Consider the following 22,233-nt stretch of genomic DNA (forward strand, 5'->3'; position numbering starts at 1 on the left):
CCACCCAAAAATCAGTAGGTAATGAACTTTGAAAACGTAAGGCACGAGCGACATTCAAAATATGCCGATGTTTCCTTTCAACTCGAGCATTTTGTTGAGATGTCTTAACCATAGAAGTCTGAAAAATAATACCATTTTCTCGAAAATAAGGAACAAGTCCCCGAAATTCCGTCCCATTATCACTCCGAACATTTTTCACGTGTGTACTAAATTGTCGAGCAACTAAGGCAAAAAAATCACGCATAAGTTTTGGCACTTCATCCTTAGTTTTCATTAAATAAACCCAAACGCATCTCGAAAAATCATCAACAATAGATAAGAAATAACGAGAATCACAGGCACGATTTGGATGATACGGACCCCAAACGTGACAATGAATTAATTCAAACAAACATTCGGCTTTATTTTCACTCAATGGAAAAGGAGTACGCGTCTGTTTAGCGCGAAAACAAATGTCACAATTCGAAAAATCACACGAAAAACTAGAAATAGAAGGAATGTGCTTCATAACCCGAGTTGAAAGATGACCCATTCTTTGATGCCACAGTGCTGCATTTTCTCTCCCGGTCACTGCATTAACAAGAATAGGTTCCGTCATCGTCAAGTAGAAGAGCCCATCTGACAGATCACCAACTCCAATCGTCGTCGAGGCATGGTCCTGTATTAGACAATGAGTATTAGAAAATTTCACACAAAAATTTTGTGTGGAAAGCAGCTGCGAGACCGAGAGCAAGTTACACGTGAAAGACGGAACAAATAAGACATTAAAAAGAGACAGTTTATCATTGATTTTTATCGCCCCTGCCTTCGTGGCCGTCAAACGCGCACCAGTCGGTAATCCAATATGAACAGGAGCGATATTATCCCAGGAATCAAACAATTCTTCTTTATAACAAACATGGGTGGAGGCACCCGTATCAATTATCCAAGTGAGAGGAAGCTTACCACTCAAACGAACCACATTAGCAATAGTTGGAGTCTCACCGAAAATAGCATTGGTTTTAGCAGCGGAAGTCGATGTCAAAGAATCCCCTGTTTTTGCCACATGACGAGGGTGACCAATAGGGAACCCATTCTTCTCCCAGCAACGACTCACTGTATGCCCATCCTTATTGCAGTGAGTGCACTTAAACCGAGGACGCGCACTACCTTCTGGTTTGGCTTGCTGACCCTTCCCAGTCACCGCACACGCCATCTGAGGAGCAGCGTCTTCACGAGCCTGGGCAACAGTACGAATCTCCTCTTCTTGAGCAATACGTGAGTATACAGCATGTATGTCAGGCAACGGAGGAGAACCTAGTATACTGGAGCGAACAGTAGCATACACCGGATCGAGACCCATGAGAAAACCTCGCACTTGTTCGACATCTCTGCGCTTACGAATTACGCCTTGCAAATCACATTGCGAGCAGCAATCACAAGTGGGCAGGGCATCATAATCATTGATGTCATCCCACAAAATTTTAATTCTACCAAAATAATCCATTAGAGACTCACCAGTTTTCTTCTTACACTCGGAAAGTGTACATTGAAGTTGGTAGATTTTAATATCGTTGGCAACCAAGAAACGCCTACGAATATCTTCCCAAAGATCAAATGCAGTTTCACGATACGAAATCGACGAGCGAAGACCTGATTCGATTGTGTTAAAAATCCACGCAATAATTGTATAATTGACGGCCTCCCAATCTTCCTGTTCTTTTGGATCAGACGGTTTCTTTCTGAGTGTGCCGTCAATGAAGCCAAGCTTTCGTTTGGCTCCTAAAGCAACCCGGAAACCCTTAGCCCATTCAGGATAGGTTTTGGGTCCGGTAAGAAGAACATGAGTAATCCGCGCCCCCGTACCTTCCTGGTTCGAAAGGGCATAAATTGGATCAACACGAGCAGTACCACTCCCTTCACTCTTAATTGACTTATCGTCAACCATTGTAAAGGATCAACAAAGAAAAACGAAGAAAAAATTTGAATATCGCAAGATGAAACCTTGCTCACGATACCATGTAGTGATTATAATGAACAAACAGAGAAGAATAGTTTTGTGAGAATTTTGTGTGTGTTTTCATTATGTTAATCACATGTATATATACATCAAACGTACTCCTGTAAAATAGGAATTAGCTATAACCAAAACCCCTAAACTAGGAAAAGATAATAACAAAAATATATGCACAATATCCTATCCTAGCTAATTTACAGAATACTAGGAACAAACTCCTAATATTATACTAACAACGGCGCAGACGAGTGAGACATCGGGAGGGTAGTCGACATATAAATTATCACAGCGATATCTTCATCTTGTCTTCCCGTCATCATCCCTTAAATAACTACCAAAGGTATCATCTTCCTCGTTCGTAGGCGTTTCTTTTATTGTATAGATTGATAGATTTGATATATACGGGTCATTCGTTAATAAGGTCGATGTTACCGTCCAATATTGTGGGTAGTTAAAGACTATTATAGGGTCCTTAAAAGAGGTTGGGATTGGGCTAGACGCAGGGGAGAGATACTCTGGTTTGGAACCGTTACGGCGAAAGGTTTCGGTCGTTTTACGAATATTGCTGGCCAAGTTAGAATCTGATTATTATATCGTGTCTTACTATGCTTATAAGGAGTATGTGGGTCAGTCCTTTGGGTTGCTTCGATGTTGTTGTGTTACGACGAGGTGGCCGCTGTTTTGAGCTCAATGTTCGTTAGTCTTAGATTCGGCCTCTCTAAGTAGATAGGGGTACTCTAGGGCGGGATAATAGTGCTGTCCGTGAGTTGGTTGTCGAGCATTCTGGCAGTTGGGTCGTAGGTAGTCGGGTTATGGTGCGAGTCATGGTTGTTTTGTGCGTGGCTGTCCGAAGAGTGAGCGTGGATGGTTGGGTTTGCGTGGGTCTTAGAAGTGACGAGCATGGTGATATGTTTTGTCATCATGGTGATAATGATGATTTAAAAGTCAACTCTAGTATGGTACGTTCTTTGTAAATTGTAGGGTGTGACATGAGTCTTATACGAATTGTGTCCATGTATTGATTAGGATTAGAATTGGTTATTTAAATAAGTAAAGTGAATTACTTAATAATTTAATAAGAATAGAATATAATGATAAAGCAAATAGTAGTTAGTTATTAATTTACACATTTTATTATATTGTAGATTCGGCTTCGTAAGGGACTGTTGTTGCTTGTATTTGGCTTATTGGATTTGCGACCGTCTCAGGTAGGAATTTCCTACTCAACTCGGGTTTTATTGTTAAGTGAATGAATGTTTAATTGTGACGATTTATGAGGTTAAGGTTTGTATTGTGATTTATTATTGGAAATAGAGTAATTATGTATGCTAAGATGTTGGTTGAGCAGTAAGACGGGATTGTCATTGAGTATTTGATTGTTGGAGAGTTGATTATTCAGTTGAGCATAACACGGAGGGTGTTACTGCCAGTTGTGCATAGCGAGCAATCGTTACTGCCAGATGTGCATAGTAAGTAATTACTACTGCCAGTTGTGCATAGTACGGAGGGTACTACTGCCAGTTGAGCATGGTTTGAAAATACCATTGCCAGTTGAGTTGAGCATTGCACGGTGTTCAGGGGGTTGTGCTACTGTCAGTGATGTAAGTAAGTTGTACGAATGAAGTGATGAGAACTTGAAGGATTCTAATTTGGTTGGATTATTATTATTGTTTAGTTTATTCCTACTCAACCTCGTGGTTGACTGTGTATTCGTGAGCACCTGCGGTGAACCGTTTTATGGGGAGCAGATTTGACAGGTACCAAGTTAAGCTGACTTTGGAGCATTTGGATGAGAGCCAAACTTGGAACCTTAGATGAAGTCTAAATCACATATATAGTTATATCACTTATTTAATTTCCGCTGCGAGATGTATTTACTTTTATATTAAGTTTTAGTTGATTAAAATTATAAAACATATGTATTTACTAAAGTTTTTATTTAAAGTACTTTGGTGAGTTGGACTTTGTTATCTACTACCTCGGGAAACCGAGATGGTAACAGTCCTATTTATTTGGGAATGTCTAGCTAAAGGCTTCCGAATAAATGGGGATGTTACACGCATAGCGGCCTCTAGGATCCCGGGTCAACCTCTGAGTCAACACCCCCTGGGATGACGGGTTCCCTACGACCCGAAACTGATCAACATCCTCGTCCTCTGACCAGTCATCCAACGCCACCTCCTCCTCCTCCTCCTCTCCAACATGCCGGTAACTACCAGCAAACTCCCGTGAACTAGCCTCCTCCGAAGAACTTGACCAAGAGTAGGCATCATAACCATGTGACACGACTCTCTAACTAGCGGTGTCGGTGGCCGGGTTTGGGCCGTAAAACGTAAACAACGCTTCGAACCAGTGACATTCCGGCCGAAAGTACGGTCGCGGCGTTCAGGTGGTGGGGGTTGCATGATATTCTTTCCTCTTTGATTTCGATCTCCCATCTGCATTAAACAAATAAAAAATGTTAGAAATTAACCAACATCGACTATAAAACTTAAATATTTGAAAAAAAAACGCATTTAAAAAGTTTTTTTTTTTAAAAAAAAAAAAGAGTGAACCATGGACGAAAGTTAAGATACAACAACCGACTATGGAACACATGCGGAGACTGCACGTTTAACCATAGACGAAAGTTGCATCTCAACATACGACCATGGCAAAACAAGCAAGAACAAGGTGCAACCCATGGCACCACGTTGAGATCCAACGTGAACCATGGTAGTCACGTAGAAACCCAACATTTGCCATGGTAGGCACGTAGAAATCCAACGTGTGCTATGGTACACACGATGAAACCCAACGTGTGCCATGGTACACATGATGAAACTGGCCGTGGGCACCATGGTATCACGTTGAAACCCAACGTGTGAGCCATGGCTCACCTTCCCTTCCACAATTTGACTATAATTCGACACAAACAACAACACAAATCGACATCATATTTGCAACAACAACACTACAATTCATCTAATTCAACTAAATAACAAGAAATTAGCAACAATTTAACAAGAAACAACTAACTAATTCAAAATTAATTCAAATAATTGGATACATCTTAAAACATAAACTAATTAAACATATCCGAGTCATATAATCGATTAACAACAACAATAAGGGAAAAATACAATGATAAACAATTTAATTTCATAGTTTAACTTCAATTACTATACTAATTTAACAAAAAAAACACTCACCTAATTCGTTTGGTGGCAGTGGTGGCGGCGGCGACGTGGTGGCGGCGATGGCGGCGTGACAAATGTGGTGGCGGTGGTGGCGTGCGGCCTTGGCAATGGTGGTGGAAGATGTGTTGGGTATTTTTTGGGTTTTTTTGAATTAGAGAGAATTTGTGTTTGTTAGTGAGATGGTAGGGGTAGCGACGCCTTTTTTACTAAAAACGTCGACGATAGTTACTAAAACATCGACGATATTTACAACCGGGTTTCAGTTTTCCCTTAATACATACGTAAAAATATATTCAATTGGGATTTTATTTGATTCGTCTTTGCGAGTACATTAAAAATATCTAACTTTTATAATTTTTCCAAATACATAACTAACGATATTTATCGCGTAAAACACGCGTTGACAAACGTGAAAAAGTACAGTGGTAAAGTGGAGTTGAATGGAGGAAGTAGTAATTTTTGGACGGAGTAAATTTTGGTTGTTGATAGGTCCGGATTCTCTCCATATCTCTCTTCTCTTCATTACCTTACAATACCTTTTAAGGGATTGGATTTTGTTCCGGAACGATTCAACGGTCAAGTGTTTTGACGAGGTGAAGAGAGTATAATAATTTTATAATAGTGTACTAGGAGTAATAGACCATCCATTACTTTTGAGGTAATGGAGAGGATCCTCACTCGTTGTTGACTAGTTAGCCAATGACATGATTGCTCATTTTTGTATTTATTTTGTATTAATATATTCTTTTTTTTTAAACTAAAATGATTCTCTAGAATATGACCTACATATTTCATCATTTCAGATGAGGGAGGTAAGTTGAAACCAATGACTTTCAAACCACCTTGAAATAGAATAGTTCACAAGATTTAGCTCCTAGCAAAATAACTTTACCATTATGATCTCTTATAAAATATCCCCAAACAACTTTTTATTCCCAATTACTTTCGATCTGTCAAAGTTTAGTTTAATAAAATTGTTTAAATAAAGTTTCTCCCAACTAATTTCCATTTTACTATTAACTTTGTTTCTAATTGAGCAGTCATTATCAGGATTGTCGAGATCCCTTAATTTAGTGTCATTCCAAATTTTAATGTCATTACGACAAACAATAGTAAGCTTATTGATGATGAGATAACATTATTAAAGATAAAGTCATTTCTAAAAAAGCATGATTTTCATCATCAAATAAACACAATTTTAATGAAATCAGTTTTTTGAATTAAGTCTATGAAAGAGTTAGGTTTCATTACAAAACTACGATTTGAATCATTATTAAATGTTGCCAAAACAGTGTTAAAGCTAACAATGCTCATATCTTGGATAACTGAACCAATCAAGGGACAATTGAAAAAGAAGTGATCACAATCCTCCGTAGGATAGTTGCTCAAAACACAATGAGGTGGGACACCAATATGTCTTTTAATTAGCCTAGTTTTTGTGGACAAGTCATCAACGCAAGTTTACCAGAGACAATTTTAACTTTAGAGGAATATTTAGTTTCCAAATCCAGTAAAACTCACATTTATTAAGGCTTTGATCAAACTTAATACATCCGTCTTGGTTACTCCTAATTGCTCTCAATTAAATATTCATCTTAAGATAAAACGGGTCAACAATACATCATTTGGTTAGATAGAACAGTTATTTAGCTAGTATTTAGGAACTTTTATTTTGTCTTATCTACCCTATTTGACCCGTTTTAAGGTCAAGAAAGATATGTCGGTCTTAAATGAGAATTTGTGTGGTTATTCCCTCGTGTGCTTTTCATTCTGTTTTCTTAGGGTATGATTATTGGTAAGACTCAGCCACATCAATTTTTCACTAAATTTTTTTATTCGGTATCACCTCAAATTTTATACATTATCCTAATACTCACCTCATACCCTACTTTTTCACTTCATTTTTTTTTTGGTGAGGTTTAAACAAAAAACGGAAAATAAAATTACACATGAGAGGATGACATCCCTAAAATGATGTATTGTGACAAAATGAACAAATAATTGCTAAAAAATGAACCACGCAGAATTAATTTGGGGAGCTTTGATGAAACCAGTTTACTTTATCACTCTTACACATATTTTCAAAACCAGTATAAATCTATAATCATCGTTGTTAATGATTGCTGGTTATTATTACATAAATGCAGCAAGAGTTGTAAGTGTATCATTAGTATAGCGCAACAAAAGAGTAATATTTGAGTTGAGCAGCTTTATTAGTTTATTTGTATGATTTACATTAAGAAAACTAACTCAAATGCATTCTCTGTGGTAGTATTATGTTATACTCCGTATCTCTTAAGTGATGACATAGCAACCGTAATAGATCCCGTAAGTTTCCTAAGAGACCGTCTCTCACTAACATTAATGAGAGACCGTCTGACACGCCTAAAATATCGCTATAAAAGACGGTCAAATTAAAAATTTATAGCCTCACTAATTATCTACTAAGTAACTAAAGTATAGTGGAAAGTAAGGGTCGAACCCAAGGAAAGAGGGATTTGTAATCGGTTTTCAAATGCATAAATAGAATAATTGCAATTAAATGAAAGACAAGTATGTAAAAATAAGGGGTTTTGGTTTGGTTTTCAAGTAACAATTGAAATTCAAATAAGAGTAACAAGCAAGCAAATAATTGAAGGTAATTATCAAATTTGAGAGGAAAACTTAACCTAACCCAATTACTGAACCACTTTGGTCGATCCTAGACACAATCAATCCCTTAATTAAATATTATGACCTTATTGTGAAGACTACTCTTCTTTTTTTTTTGAAACAAGAATCAATTCATTAATAAATAGTCATACGACATCTACAACATGTATCAAATTTGACCGGATACAACTCGACTAGAACCAAATAAAATAAAATCTCGTTCAAAGAAAGATCTGTAAACTTGAATTGCTCCAAAGCACGTCCTTTATTATATCGCCGCAAACAGCTTTTCACAAGAGGATCGTAGAATCTTGAGCCTTGACGAGAGACGATTCCATCTGACCAAATTGAGTGTAGCCAACAAATCGACAGCATATGTAACACCATATAACGATCCGTTACGAAACTGATCTTCCGCATCTTCACCATATAAGAAACGACCAAGGCGTTCCTATCTATATTTTCAATAGAACTAAAACCTAGAAAGACAAGGAATCAAAAAACTCCGAAAATAGAGACAGACAAACATATCTCACTAAATGGGAGCCTTTTATTGATTAATTCATAAAGTTTCATACTAAGAACTGATAAATAAAGCTTTGGGGGGGGGGGGGGGGGTTGGTCGGTGCTTACCATCGGTCAATAGTCGACGGAAGCCCCAAATTTGATTGATGGGGGCTAGGTTTTTTTTTTGAGAGAAGAGAGAAGAGAGTTAGGCCTAATTGGGAGTAGATTAATTATTGTGAAGACTACTCTTCTAAATCTCCTTAATAGTGGTCAAATGATAAGGACATCACACTTAATTAATTAACCCAACTTGTCAATCCTACCAAGTAAAAATCACATACATTGGTTAAATTAATAAGAACATAAAAGCATTAGAGATTCAATAAGGGTAATTAGACACAATGAAAACACGATTAATGCCTAATTACAAGTTAATCCTTTACTTGATGATTAAGCCAAGAAGAAATCACATTCATTAGCATAATAACAAGGTGTTGCAAAGATGAGATTATAAGGAAATCACACTTAATAATCCCAACAACATGTAAATTAAGAAACTTGATTAAATTAAGCAACAAGGAAGTCACACTTAATTACACAAATCAAACAAGATTTCCAAAATTCAAACAATAAACACAAAGGATTAATAATAATAATAACAATTAGGGAAAAATTATAGTGTCTTACAACCAAAGTTTACACCTTTTGGATTGGATTAAGAAGAGGAGATTAGTTCTCCATGCTAGATTTAAAACCCCAATTAAGATGATAATTATCTCAAATTACAACTTGATTAACAAGAAAGCCAAAGATGTTGGAAATCTAATGGTATCCATCTATATATAGTCCTAAGATAAGAAGGATTAATTGGCCTTAAGATATAAGCAAGCCCGTAACAAAATTGCGGAAACCCGGAAAAATCGCATGGTGCGAATTTCTAAGCAAAGATTTCGCACGATGCAAGTTTCCTGCTAGACAGCATTTTTTCGAAGGCCATATCTCTCCCGTTTCTTGGCCAAGTGAGGCGTGTGACCTACCGTTGGAATGCTAAGAACATAAGCTTTCACCTTCACTTGGCCTTGCATCGATACGATCTCCAGAACTCGAGATATATCCATTTGAAGTCAATCCTTATGCAAACGACGCTTCAAATCTTCAATTGCTTCATCCTTTCACTTCTTCATGTCTTAGCTAGTTTTCCTTCTTGCTTGTAGATATTTTTTTTTATCATGGTAGACTTCAAGACATGCCTTTACTTCAAAACATCACTCAAAGCTTTATTAACACCCTGACACTCGAAATTGGTAGTAATGACATAAATCATACAAAACCGCCTCCAAATGTTGCATTATTGTACTTAAAACCGCTAATTAAGGTAGTAGAAATACGAGCCTATCAAACACCTCATACTTAAGTCTTTGCTCGTCCCGAGCAAACTACTATAAAACTAAACACCATAAGGCTCAAAAGAAGCGTAGCACTACGCCAAATCTGGCAATCAATAAGGAGCGTAACACAACGGTTTAATGCATTTAATAACGACACTTAGATTACCGTTTTCCAAATATTGGCGGAAACCTAGACCGCGAGAATGCGAATAACGGTTCCCATGAAAACCATTATTATTATAATGTGAAAACGGCTACTTAACAAACCGTTATAAAAAACGTTTACGGTTTCCAAAAGCTCGTTATAAAATATCTCTTATCAACGGTTGTTCGACAACCGTTACCAGTTTAAGAAAATGGCATTTCAAAAACCGTTACTAAATTAGCACCAGAAACGGTTTCTGGTACCCGTTGTTATGTTATAGATACGGGTTTCTTGTAACCATTATCATTTTCAATTATGAAAGAACGGTTTTTCAATTCAAACGTTGTCACTATTTGATTAGATTTCTCAATTTGATCACTGCATGCAAAACTTTATCAGAACTTTAATAAATATTCAATTTGACCAATAATATTCAATTTGACCAAAATAATTCTATAAATATGTCTTCATAATGTTTTAGGTCAAAATCTAAATTATCAAACATTTACTCTTTAATTTCTCTCTAAAAAAAATATGGATGGTGTATCGGAGCTACAATCACGTTATCGTTACGCACAACCTTTTACTTGTATTCTCCATAATCTCCCGGTTCGTTATGATGGGAATGGAAAGGGTTTAAACCCTAATTTTGGGTGGTTAACGCAAATGCTTCACGACTCCGGTTTCACTGCGGTTAAAAAAGTGTACCCTGTGTCTACAAACAAGCAAGGTTTTGTAGGCTTCGCTTTTATCGAGTTTGACGAAGCCAACTGCCATGATAGTTTTCGTCAGGCAAGAACATTAGGGGCTAGATTTGCGGGGAAAGATGCGGGGAAAGAGGACTTCTATTCGGATGCTAAACAAAAGGGCCCTTATCTATGGGTTGCGACCCATGTGATCATCATCTGCTGAAACATTACAGGAGGCATCACATTCCTGCCACCGTGCCTGTGTCATGGGAGAAAGAGGCCATTCCACCTGCGCTGCCCGCTGATGATGAAGAGTCGATCTACTACTTGATCTATGCCGAAATTCGGCATGAAGACTATCCTAATACTTCATCAGATTCTAATTAAGTCTTTAATTATTATCTGACATTATGAGTTGTATTTTGATTATGGTGGTTATTTGAATTAAAATTTAATAATTTATGTTATTTGTTACGTTTTAATTAAGTCCTTACACTCAAATGCAATCCACCAAATAAAATATTATAATGACCAACTTTCTACTTATAATAATAAAAAAGAATGGAAACGGCATAATAAGATCAACTGTGAAAACTGATAAGTTATTTTAAAGCCGTTGTCATATTTTAAAGTCGTTGTCATAATAAGATCAACAACGGTTATTTAAAAGCCGTTGTCATATTACACCAATTAACAACGTCGTTTCTTAAAACCGTTGTAAAAGCAGATCCACTGTGAAAACTGAAAAGTTTGTGATTTTAGTTTACCAATGTATGCCCTATTATTATTGGTTGTTTGACCATTATTCACCTCATGCATGCATGCACAATTACAACGGTTCTTATAAGAACCGTCTTAGATTATGTAACTCTAAAAATAAATAAAATTTTAAAGGTATTAACAATAGAATGACTGATGGTGAACAAGTCATCTTTGTCGTTGTCGCCATCATTAATCTTTATAGCTTAAAAAAGGTAATTTCATTTTCATAGCTAGTGGCTTATATATGGGTCGTACTTGGATGATTGATGGTGAAATTGGTGATCCCATTTATAATGATGGAATTGCTGAATTTTACAATTTCGTTAGTGAAAATTTTCATCTCCACTCATCATTCCCCTGCCCTTATAATAGATGTGGTAATATTAGGATTTTGCCTATCCCAAATGTCAAAATACACTTAGAAAAGAATATTTTCAGTAGAGATTATAGGCGTTGGATTTTTCATGGAGAATTAGAGGATGAAGATGGGGAATCTGATGTAGAGGTAAATAATCATACACATGAAGCTGCTGGTTTAGATATAGGGGATGAGGGATATGATGTCTGCGTAAACAATTGTTCACCTACACCTGAAGTTGTTTTAGGTGAGAAGTTTGCTGAAGATGATGGATTCGATGATTTTGAAGCTACCGGTGATGGGGAAATAAATACTGATGATTTAATTGAAAAGTTGAGTCAATCTGAAATGCCTTTATTTACTGGTTGTAAGATGTATACCAAATTGTCCGCGGTGGTAAAGTTATATAACTTGATGGGGACAAATGGGTGGAGTGATAAGATTTTTACGGATCTTCTAGCTTTGCTATGTGACATGCTTCCTGATGGTAATCTTCTTCCGAGTCGGACATATGAGGCTAAAAAAATGATTAGAGAATTGGTATTTTCCAATAATACCAAGATTCATAAGGATTTATTTGAATGTAGAAGATGCAAGAATGTTGACTTGGCATAATAGTGGAAGGATTGGAGATAGAAAGTTAAGACACCCAGCGGATGGTCAACAGTGGAAAGAGTTTGACGCTAAATATCCTGACTTCGCCAAAGAAGCAAGGAACTTGCATCTAGCGCTCTCCACAGATGGAATGAACCCTCATGGAAACATGAGTACCCAACATAGTACTTGGCCAGTTGTGTTGGCCATCTATAATTTGCCCCCATGGGTTTGCATGAAAAGGAAGTATCTGATGTTGTCTTTGTTGATATCTGCGCCCTCGACAACCTGGAAATGACATAGATGTGTATTTAGAACCACTTCTAGATGATCTGAAGATTCTGTGGGAAAGAGGGATACCAATGTTTGATGGTTATAAGAAGGAAAGTTTCAATCTGAGAGCCATGTTATTGTGTACAATAACTGACTTTCTAGCGTACGGGGATCTTTTTGGACATACTGTACATGGGAAAGAGGCTTGCCCATTGTATGGGAGGGAATGTTGAATCAGAATATTTGAAGCATTCTTGCAAGAATGTGTACAGAGGAAATCGTCGATGGTTATGCCCTGATCATCATTATCGTAAGCTTCAGAACGCGTTTAATGGGTGTCCTGAGCAACGTGGGAGTCCTCAGATTTTGAATGGTCATGAAGTGTATGAGAAAGTGAAAGATATTGAGATAACGTATGGAAAGAAGGGACTTAAGTTGTCTACTCGTGGTTATAAAAAAAACCATATTTTACCAAACTTTCGTACTGACGTGACCTCCCGATTAGACATTGCCTAGATTTTATGCACATTGAAAATAACGTTTGTGATAATATAATCAATACTCTGCTGAATGTTCCGGGTAGGACAAAAGACAACAAGGCAGCTAGGGATGATATGGTTGAGATGGGTATTAGGCCCGAGCTGGAAGCTAAAATAAAAGGAAATCGGACTTCTTTGCCACCTGCAGCTCATACTCTTTCAAAAAAGGAGAAAAAAGAGTTTTGCGAATGCTTGCATGGTATTAAGGTGCCATAGGGCTATTCGTCTAATATTAGAAGCCTTGTTTCGTTGCAGGACCTAAAACATACTGGTTTAAAGTCACATGATTGTCATACATTGATGCAACAACTACTAGCTGTGGCCGTTCGTTCCATTCTACCTCCAAAGGTTTGACATGTTATAATTAGATTTTGTTATTTCTTCAAATCAATCAACAGTAAAGTCATTGATCCAGATGAAGCGGAAACTTTGTAGGACATCCTCGTCACCAGTCTTTATCAATTTGAAATTATTTTCCTCCCTCATTTTTCACTATCATGGTTCATTTGACTTTCCACCTAGTCCGGGAGGTTTTGTATCTCGGGCCAGTGTATTTGAGATATCAGTAACCATTCGAACTATGGATGAAAGTTTACAAGGATTACACATCTAATAGGTATCGTCCAGAGGGGTGTATTGCTAAGCGAGCAATTATCGATGAAGCTCTTTCGTATTGTTATGCATACCTCTCCTTGGATAAGTTAATTGGAGCTCCTACGAATTGTCATAGTGACTGGATGAATGGAAAAGGTATAAGGGGTCATGTTTCCAAGGATATGTCATCTGACATGCGACATAGAGCTCATACATACATTCTTTTTAACGATGATCATGTCCAGCCTTACAGTATGGAACACCAGAGTTACCTTAAGGGAAAACACCCTCATAAGAACGAAAGATGGTATGCAGATGAGCATTACAAGCAATTTAGTGACTGGTTTAAGGATAATATTTACGATGATGACAACCCAATTGATGATTACTCAACCAGCCTACGACATCTCGCTTTCGGTCCTGATGCTCGTGCAACCTTTTATAGAGGGTATGCGATCAATGGGTACACTTTCTACACCCGCATTCAAGATGAGGCGAGCACAAGCAAAACAGTGGAGTTTGCGTAGATTCTGAGGCAATATACTTTCCTAGTTCAAAGGATAAAAATCCTATTTTGGGTACAATGAAATATTATGGAATTATTCAAGAGATATTGGTTTTAGACTACATAGATTTTGAGATACCTCTATTTCGGTGCAAGTGGGTTGATAACAACAATGGTGTTAGAAAGGATGATTTAGGATTCACATTAGTAAATTTTGACAAGGTTAGAAACAAGGACGACCCTTTTATATTAGCGTCACAAGGAAAACAAGTGTTTTATGTTACCGATCCTATGGATAAGAAGTGGTCAGTTGTTCTATCTTGCCATCGCCGAATTCCAGATGATGAAGACGTCGAATTTGAAGGACTTGATCACATTGCTATATCGCAATTTGGTAATGATGTTGAAAATGTTAACATTTCAAACATATATACACGGGATGATCATGATGAAGGTATTTTGGTTAATGAAGAGACTAGCAAATCCAAAAAACATTCTCGGCAGCCGTGAAAATATCAGCATCCAATCAAGATATCTTACGTCATGTGTAATTATTGTCTTGCTTTTATATATCAAATTGTTGTTGTAAACTTTTTCTGTTGTTGCAGCGGGCGGGTTAGGGAAAAATAATAACAAATGATGCTTTATTTCTTGGCGGTAAAATCAAATAAAATGAATTATTAAATACAACGGTTATACATAAACCGTTGTTCAGGACGTGTACAATTATAACGGTTCAGGCTGTTGTTATCTATATAAAAATGATGCTTTATTTCTTGGCGGGAAAATCAATCAAAATGAAATATAAAATAAAACGGTTATACCTAAACCGTTGTTATGGACGTGTACAGTTATAACGGTTCCGGCCGTTGTTATGTATATAAAATGATGCTTTATTTCTTGGCGGGAAAATCAAACAACATGAAAATATTACAGACAACAATTATTTCTAAACCGTTTTAGATAGTACTAATCAATTACGGTTTCAAACAAAACCGTAGTCTGTTTGGAAACACAATAAAACAGTTTGTCTTATACCGTGTTTATTACTTTCCAAAAAATAAGGTCTTGCAAGTATTGTATTATTCACACATATATACCCTGAGCTTCCCTTCCCCCACATAATATCCTCAAACATTGAGCTTCCCCTCAACCACCAGCCTACCCCAACGTCGTCGCAGTCATCGTCATCATCGCCATTGCCGCCGCCAGATCAATCCGGATTCTCCTCTTTAAAGAAGTAATAAACCCTCCTCTCTAGAGATTTGTTTGTTATTATAAGTATGCATTGTTATTATTTGTTTATTAATATCTGCTTTAGATATAGTTCAAAAGCGGAAAAGAAACGATGGAAATGCGTCAGGCGACGACTCAGGTGATGAGAATAATTTGCAACACACTGCGGGTCAAATACGCCACAGGGTTTCCCTAGAAGCAATAAATTCAAAGATACTTAATCCTTTACACTGGGATAAAGATACGGGCTTGCCATATGGTGAGAATGCCGGGCATTTTGCGAGTTGGATTGGTTGTTGTGTAAGACAGTATGTGCTTCTCAGTACGCTGCGTGTCAGTGAACTGAGTAAAATACGGAACACCATGCTAATAAACAGAATAAAGGTATGTATATACAATAATAAATGTTTTAGCTGAAATTAAGTTAGTACTTGATATGTGTTTTAGCCGAAACACTTGTACCAACTATGCTCATCATATATGCAGTTAGCTTACGTTGTCCCCGAAAAGTATGATAAGTACCTAAAAAAAAGACAGGGGAGGCCCTCAGATTTTGGAAGTTAAAGATTGCTGAGAACCACTTGTTCAACAAGGAAACCGGGGAAATGAACAAGAACCCACCAAAAAAGAAGTATCCGTATGTCAGTCAGGACCATTAGGATAGCTATATCGCTTATAGGCAGTCTAACAAGTTTAAGGTAACTTAATAATAATAAGTAAAGACGTACACTTATTTTAGTGTTTGGTCATGCTAATGTTTCTTGATACAATTTATTTGATCAAGTCAATGAGTAAGAGGAACAAGGCGAACATTTCAAAGAAAAAGACCATCTTTTACGGCTCCTGGGTGGTTATAGGTTGATTAAGAAGAAACTTGTAAGTACATAATTCTTATAGTATTAGACTATTACGTGTTTTAGTCGGATGTTATATATGTTCATAGTAATCATACATATTTTGAGAGGATATCAATATGATGAATGAATTGTAGGCAAAGCTAGGAAAATTCAGTCGTCACGACGCTTGGGTGGAAGGTCACACTCCTAAGAATGGAAAGACGGAAACTGAATATGATAAGGACATCAAAGAGAAAATTGTAAGTTTGAATAAATATGTCACCCCTACCGCTGGTGGTCGAAGTTATATAATTGTGCGTTGCTTAATGGTTTTATGTGTATGTAGAGGATCTGTGAGAAGGAGGTACAGGAAGGAAAATGGAAGCTTGAAGGACGTGATGACATTCTTGCTAGAGCAATCAGCAAAGCAGAGCATCGAGGTGGTATGAGAGAGGTATTGACGCATGTTTGGTATCACTAAGTATTTTGGGAAAACTACTCGAAGTGGTGATGATTCCAAGAAGGTAATCTATAAATACTGTATTTGAACCAAAGTAATTTATAACTATAAATGCTGACATTAATTTCTCTACATAGCTACAGAAAATAGCCAGGTTGATGGTGAGAATGTTGGAAACTGGGGAAAAGCCATCAGAAAAAGAGTTGGATATGGTTCAAGAAGTCATAAAGGAAGTAGAGGAAGAGGAGGAGGAGGAGGAGGAGGAGGAGGAGGAGGAGGAGGAGGAGGAGGAGGAGGGGGAGGGGGAGGAGGAGGAGGAGGAGGAGGAGGAGAAGGAAAAAGAGGTAATAATATTTATGTCTTATATATATACAATGTGTTATATGATTTTGAAAATCAGTACGTGTTATATGGACAAGTGTTAATGTACAGAAGGAAGCCAAGGAGGACATGGCAAGGGAGCAGGAAATGGCAAAGGAGACTGAGGTCGGAGCCGAGGATCGATATCAGGCAGGTGAAGAGGAAGAGGAAGCCAGGAAGGCCGTGAAACAGGATGAGATTGAGGTAGTTGATGATCAGACGTTTTTCTCTACACCGAAAAAGATAATAGTTGCTAGTTTAAAGTTATTCATCTCAGTACACGTTTTTTACTTATGAAATTTATTAAAGGTAGTGAATGTATGTGTACTAATTGATTAAAGCTGTCGTGAAGGGCAATTGCAAGGTGGATTGTCGTCAGTTCTATTTACAAGGGAAACAGAAAGTTGTTGTTGCCAGGGGATACGTGTTCAATTACGACCGGCTTCAGCAAGTTAAGGTTCATGCTATACCCCTTCGTGACAAATGCAGGAAAGTGGAAGTGTCCCAATTATATAAAGACGAGTATGGGGAAGTAAAAGTACCATATCCTAATTAGGAGGTCAGTTATTTGAAAGAAGCCCTAAGCTCTTATGTGAAATGGCCTGACAACCTCATCAATGTTGTCATCCCCAAGGTACCTATATGCAGACGTTAATTATTACTTATTCTTTAAATATATTAGGGTACGAATATTAACATATCGTAAGTACTTTAATCTTTACATTTGCAGAAGTTAAGCAAAGCCATGATGGCAGCTAAAGCAATTACTACTACGTCAAGGAAAGTTGTTGCAGTCAAGCCTGCTTATGATTCTTATTATGAATCGTGTGAATATAAGAAAAAAATGAAAACTTCTTCGCTGATGGCTTTGCACAACCTGGCTGTAAAGAAGTCACCTAGAGGGGATGTAGTCATGATTAACATTGAAGAGGAAATTATGGGCGCAGCTGATATAGTCGTACTAGACCCGAAGCAACTGATGGAATTTGTCGACCTTGACAATTTATATGTTGTTCACATTTTGATTTGGATGAAGTAAGTTTTATTAATAAAACTATTTAGTCATTTTTATTTACGAATAATGATGTTTGTTTAAATTATCAATTACAATAACATTTTTCGTTCCATGTGGCGTAATAGGTACCTGAATAATCAGGTCACTGAGTGGAAGTTCCAAATTCACGCCTACGGATTCTTGAGTCCTAAGGCGTTCTCTGTGCACAGAATTTCATACGAAGAACAAATTAATAGTATCGCTCGTCGGTTGATGTCGTCCAACAAACTATGGCTTGCCCCCTACAATGAGAATATGTATGTATAGTACGTGATTATTGTAATGAATCACGGTTCTATAAATTTATTATTAACATGTTTAAATGCGTATAAATGAACTAACAGTTCAATGTCTCAAATTGAATAGGAAGCATTGGGTGCTACTGGTAATACAAGTGGAAACAAAAATAGTGTACTGGATTGACACTCGCGAAGGCAAACCCTCTAACAGTTGTGTAAGGATGATAATTGAGTAAGTTTACAAACTCCAATAATGTCATTTGTTATTGTATGACTTGAGCCATATAAATGCAAATAATAATGGCATGTGTGTATATTTATGAATTAGTGTTTTTGAAGCAAAAAAAAAAGATATGTCCACTTGGGAAATATGAAAGCAACGTTGTTTCCAATTTTATCACGCCATTAGTAAGTGTATTCTTAATAATTACGCGTATCATATAGTTAATATTTCTGCGAGAGGTTGATTATCTAATTCAGCTGATTTGTGTGTGATTTACATAATAGTCTTCTAAAGCACCAGATGACAAACAATGCGCCTTTTACATTTGTCAGTCTATGTGGAAGGTTATCAACGTGATGTGACCATAATTGGCGCATATTTAGCCCCCGAATTACCATTGTTTCCATGCTTTTTAGTACCTATTTGGGTCATTTCTTATCTTTAGTTCTTTGTTTTGCATATTCTTTGAGATTTTGATCCCTTGGTAGGAAAGGAGTAAGAATCTTGCATTTTCATGGCAAAACAAGGCTAAATTGATCATATTCAATGACCAAGCATCAAGGAAAGACAAGACTAGAAGGCCTTTGTACATAGCATAGTAGAAGAGCATAGTTGAGAAAGGATCCTTGAGTCCCCAAGGAAATCCCCAAGGAATTCATGAAGAAAAGGGAAGAAAAGAAGAAGAAGAAAAGATGCTGCCAGACAATCCGAACGGATTGTACACAATCCGTCCGTCCGCCCAAGCCCAATCCAAGCGTCCCTCAAAGGAATCCGCTCGGATTCCCCCTCGCCAATCCGAGCGTCTTGCCCAAGGATCCGCTCGGATTCTCCAGCCCAGATCCGGCCGTCCCGACTCCCATCCGCACGGATTTCAAGATGCAACGTTTTCATTCTTCAAGCCACGATAAGAGAAGCCCTTCTCTCGGAGAATACCGAGTCTCCTTGCTCAACTTAAAAAGTGTAATTACTAGTTTAGCCCTTAGTTAACCCTAATGCATCCTCCCTAATTTTCACTATAAATACCCCATTAGTCTAATTAGAGGAGCATGTTCTTCTTATCAATAATTAGTGTAGTTAATATTAATCAAATCTCTCTTCAATATTGTAATCAAATATTAATCAAGTTTTAATCCAAGTTTTAGTTCTTTAATCTCTCTCTTGTTCTTACTTTATTTTGGGTAATTGAAGATTATTTGGGTTATTATTGGGAGATTGACAACCTCTCAATCTAGGATTCAAGTACTTCTATTATTCTTGCTTTATTATTGGAATCATTAGTAGGTATAATCTCTTAATCCCTTTTTAATTATTGCTAATTACTTTCATTTATTCATCATGTTTCATTATGTTAGTATGATTGACAACCTTTCTAGCATGATCAATATGATAATGAGTGAGTAGTCTCTTAGCTAGGGTTTAATGGGTGATTAGGGGAAACCAACATGGGGAATGATTCATGCTTAAATTAATATGCTTTCATATCTTATTTGCTTGCTTGTTTTGATCTTAATACATGCACATGTTATATTTGATGAAATGCTAAGCCTATGAATCCTTGCATTTACTATCATCTTCTATCCTTTCAACTTGACTTGTAAGACATAACCCAACTCGAGTCTTGTTAGACCATGCATGTGTTGAGTAGGAAAGATTAAGTCGACTTGTAGGTGTTGTACAATCTAATCGATTCGGCTCCGGACCCAAACTTTCCTAGGATTGTAAGATATAACCCAACTCAATCCATCACAACAATAATTGCTTGCTTATAATTTGAGAACATGTTTGTATGATCATATCCCATGAATCCCCTATGAACCCATGACACCCTAGTGCTTTTAATCAATTGTTTACACCCCTTATTTTATTTACCTTGTTAGTTTATTTTCATTGCTACCTTAGTTTAGTAACCTTCTACATCAACCCAATTTGTGACACCCCTTAGACACTACTAGTTACAATAGAATTCTCATTTCAATACCCGTCCCTTGGGATCCGACCTTTACTTGCCTCTTTACTAATTGTAGAGTTGTTTGTGAAGTATAAATTGTGTTTTGTATCGACCATTGACCAACGACCACATATGCTTAATTTGTGAAACGAAATGGACTCGATCAAAAATGGCGCTTGTTCTTGGGACGGTGTTTAATTGATTTAAGATTTCTTTTATTGTTTTTAGTTGTGTCTTTTTCACCTTGGGGAAGTAAAACTCCTCAAGGTTTGTTCTAATTGTTTTCGAGTTGTTTGATATTTTGCATGTCTAGAAGGTTACAAAGAGATTTGTTACCTTTTGACCGTGAAATCGAAAGAACCTTGACGAATAATAGGAGACTTGTTAGGAGGAATTTGGGAGGTGTTGGTGAAGTTGTTCAACCCACTAGTGAGTTTGTCAATCCTTTCGCAATAGAAGGAGAAGAGAACCCATTAAACAATACCACACAAAATCCACCTACAATGCCTAAATTCTCGTCACACTCTATACCCACCGAGGAGGATTTACCAAATGGTACTCCTACCCCACAACATCTTACCGGAAACTTTATTGCCAAGTCCGCCTTCATTCAACTAGTTGAGAGGAGCCAATTCGGGGGAATGCCTAGTGAGGACCCTCATTCTCATATGGAAACCTTTTGCGATTATTGTGAAGCTATCTCTCAAACGGGCGTGACTCAAGACCAAATAAGATGGGTCTTATTTCCTTTTTCGTTAATCGGCACCGCAAAGCAATGGTTGAAGGGCCTTGATAAGGCCACCCTTGGAATAGATTCTTGGAAGAAGCTAGCTCTAGCTTTCTACAAAAAATTCTACCCACCAGAAAAGACCAATATGCTAAGAGCTCAAATTACGGGTTTTAAGCAAAGGGATGAAGAATCTTTGTATGAATCTTGGGAGCGGTTCAAAGGTATTTGTCGCTCATGTCCTCACCATGGACTTAGCGAATGGTTTTTGGTGCAACAATTTTGGAATGGTTTATATGAAGATTCTAGGAACATTCTCAATATGGGATCAAATGGAATGTTCACCGAAGTTGATGACAATCAAACATGGAACAAGATTGAGGAAATGGCGGTCCATAATTCACAATATAGTAGGCCTCGCAAGGCTACTAGAGGAGGAAAGTATGAAGTGGACACCGTTACTCAATTGGGTGCTCAACTTAGTGCTCACATTGACACAATCAACTTGAAGTTTGAACAAGCTATGGCTAGACTTGAGGAAAACTCAAAATCATCAAAGCATCATGTCAATGCCATGACGGCATCCTCATCAATCCCAAGCGGGATATGTGAGAATTGTGGAACCTTGGGTCATGACTCAAGTGAATGTAGGGGAACAACCGAACAAGTTAATGCTTTCCAAGCTTACAAAAGTGGTACCCCTTATTCAAATTTTTACAATGAAAACACCAAGTTCCATCCAAATCTCTCATACAAAAGCCAAAATGTTCAAAACCCTCAAACAACGTACACTCCACCACCCATGAGAAATCAAAATCAAAGACCCTTTTACAATCAAAACCAAGGTTACCAAAATCAAAATCCATACAATCACCACAATGACCAAGGTTTTGATGTCCAAAAAGCGGTCCTCCAAATGCAAAAGAATCAACAAGAATTTTTCACCCAAATGCAAAAAGATAGCCAAGC

At 37.3% G+C, this 22,233-nt stretch overlaps 1 protein-coding gene and 1 non-coding gene across 2 annotated transcripts; both read right to left on the reverse strand.

Moving 5' to 3' along the window:
* Positions 1-378: 378 nt before the first annotated feature.
* On the reverse strand, positions 379-2,055 carry LOC141626951 (uncharacterized). Its single transcript, XM_074440508.1, has 2 exons — positions 946-2,055; positions 379-658 (listed from the first exon to the last, which is right to left on the reverse strand). Exons 1-2 carry the CDS (start codon positions 1,925-1,927, stop codon positions 627-629), a joined length of 1,014 nt encoding a protein of 337 aa, XP_074296609.1. The 5' UTR covers positions 1,928-2,055; the 3' UTR covers positions 379-626.
* A 19,357-nt stretch (positions 2,056-21,412) lies between these two features.
* On the reverse strand, positions 21,413-21,519 carry LOC141634825 (small nucleolar RNA R71). The gene has a single exon (XR_012539545.1). It is a non-coding gene; the product is annotated as a small nucleolar RNA R71 (small nucleolar RNA).
* Positions 21,520-22,233: the final 714 nt, after the last annotated feature.

The sequence above is a fragment of the Silene latifolia genome, chromosome Y (assembly GCF_048544455.1).
Source record: "Silene latifolia isolate original U9 population chromosome Y, ASM4854445v1, whole genome shotgun sequence".
NCBI classification, from domain to species: domain Eukaryota; kingdom Viridiplantae; phylum Streptophyta; class Magnoliopsida; order Caryophyllales; family Caryophyllaceae; genus Silene; species Silene latifolia.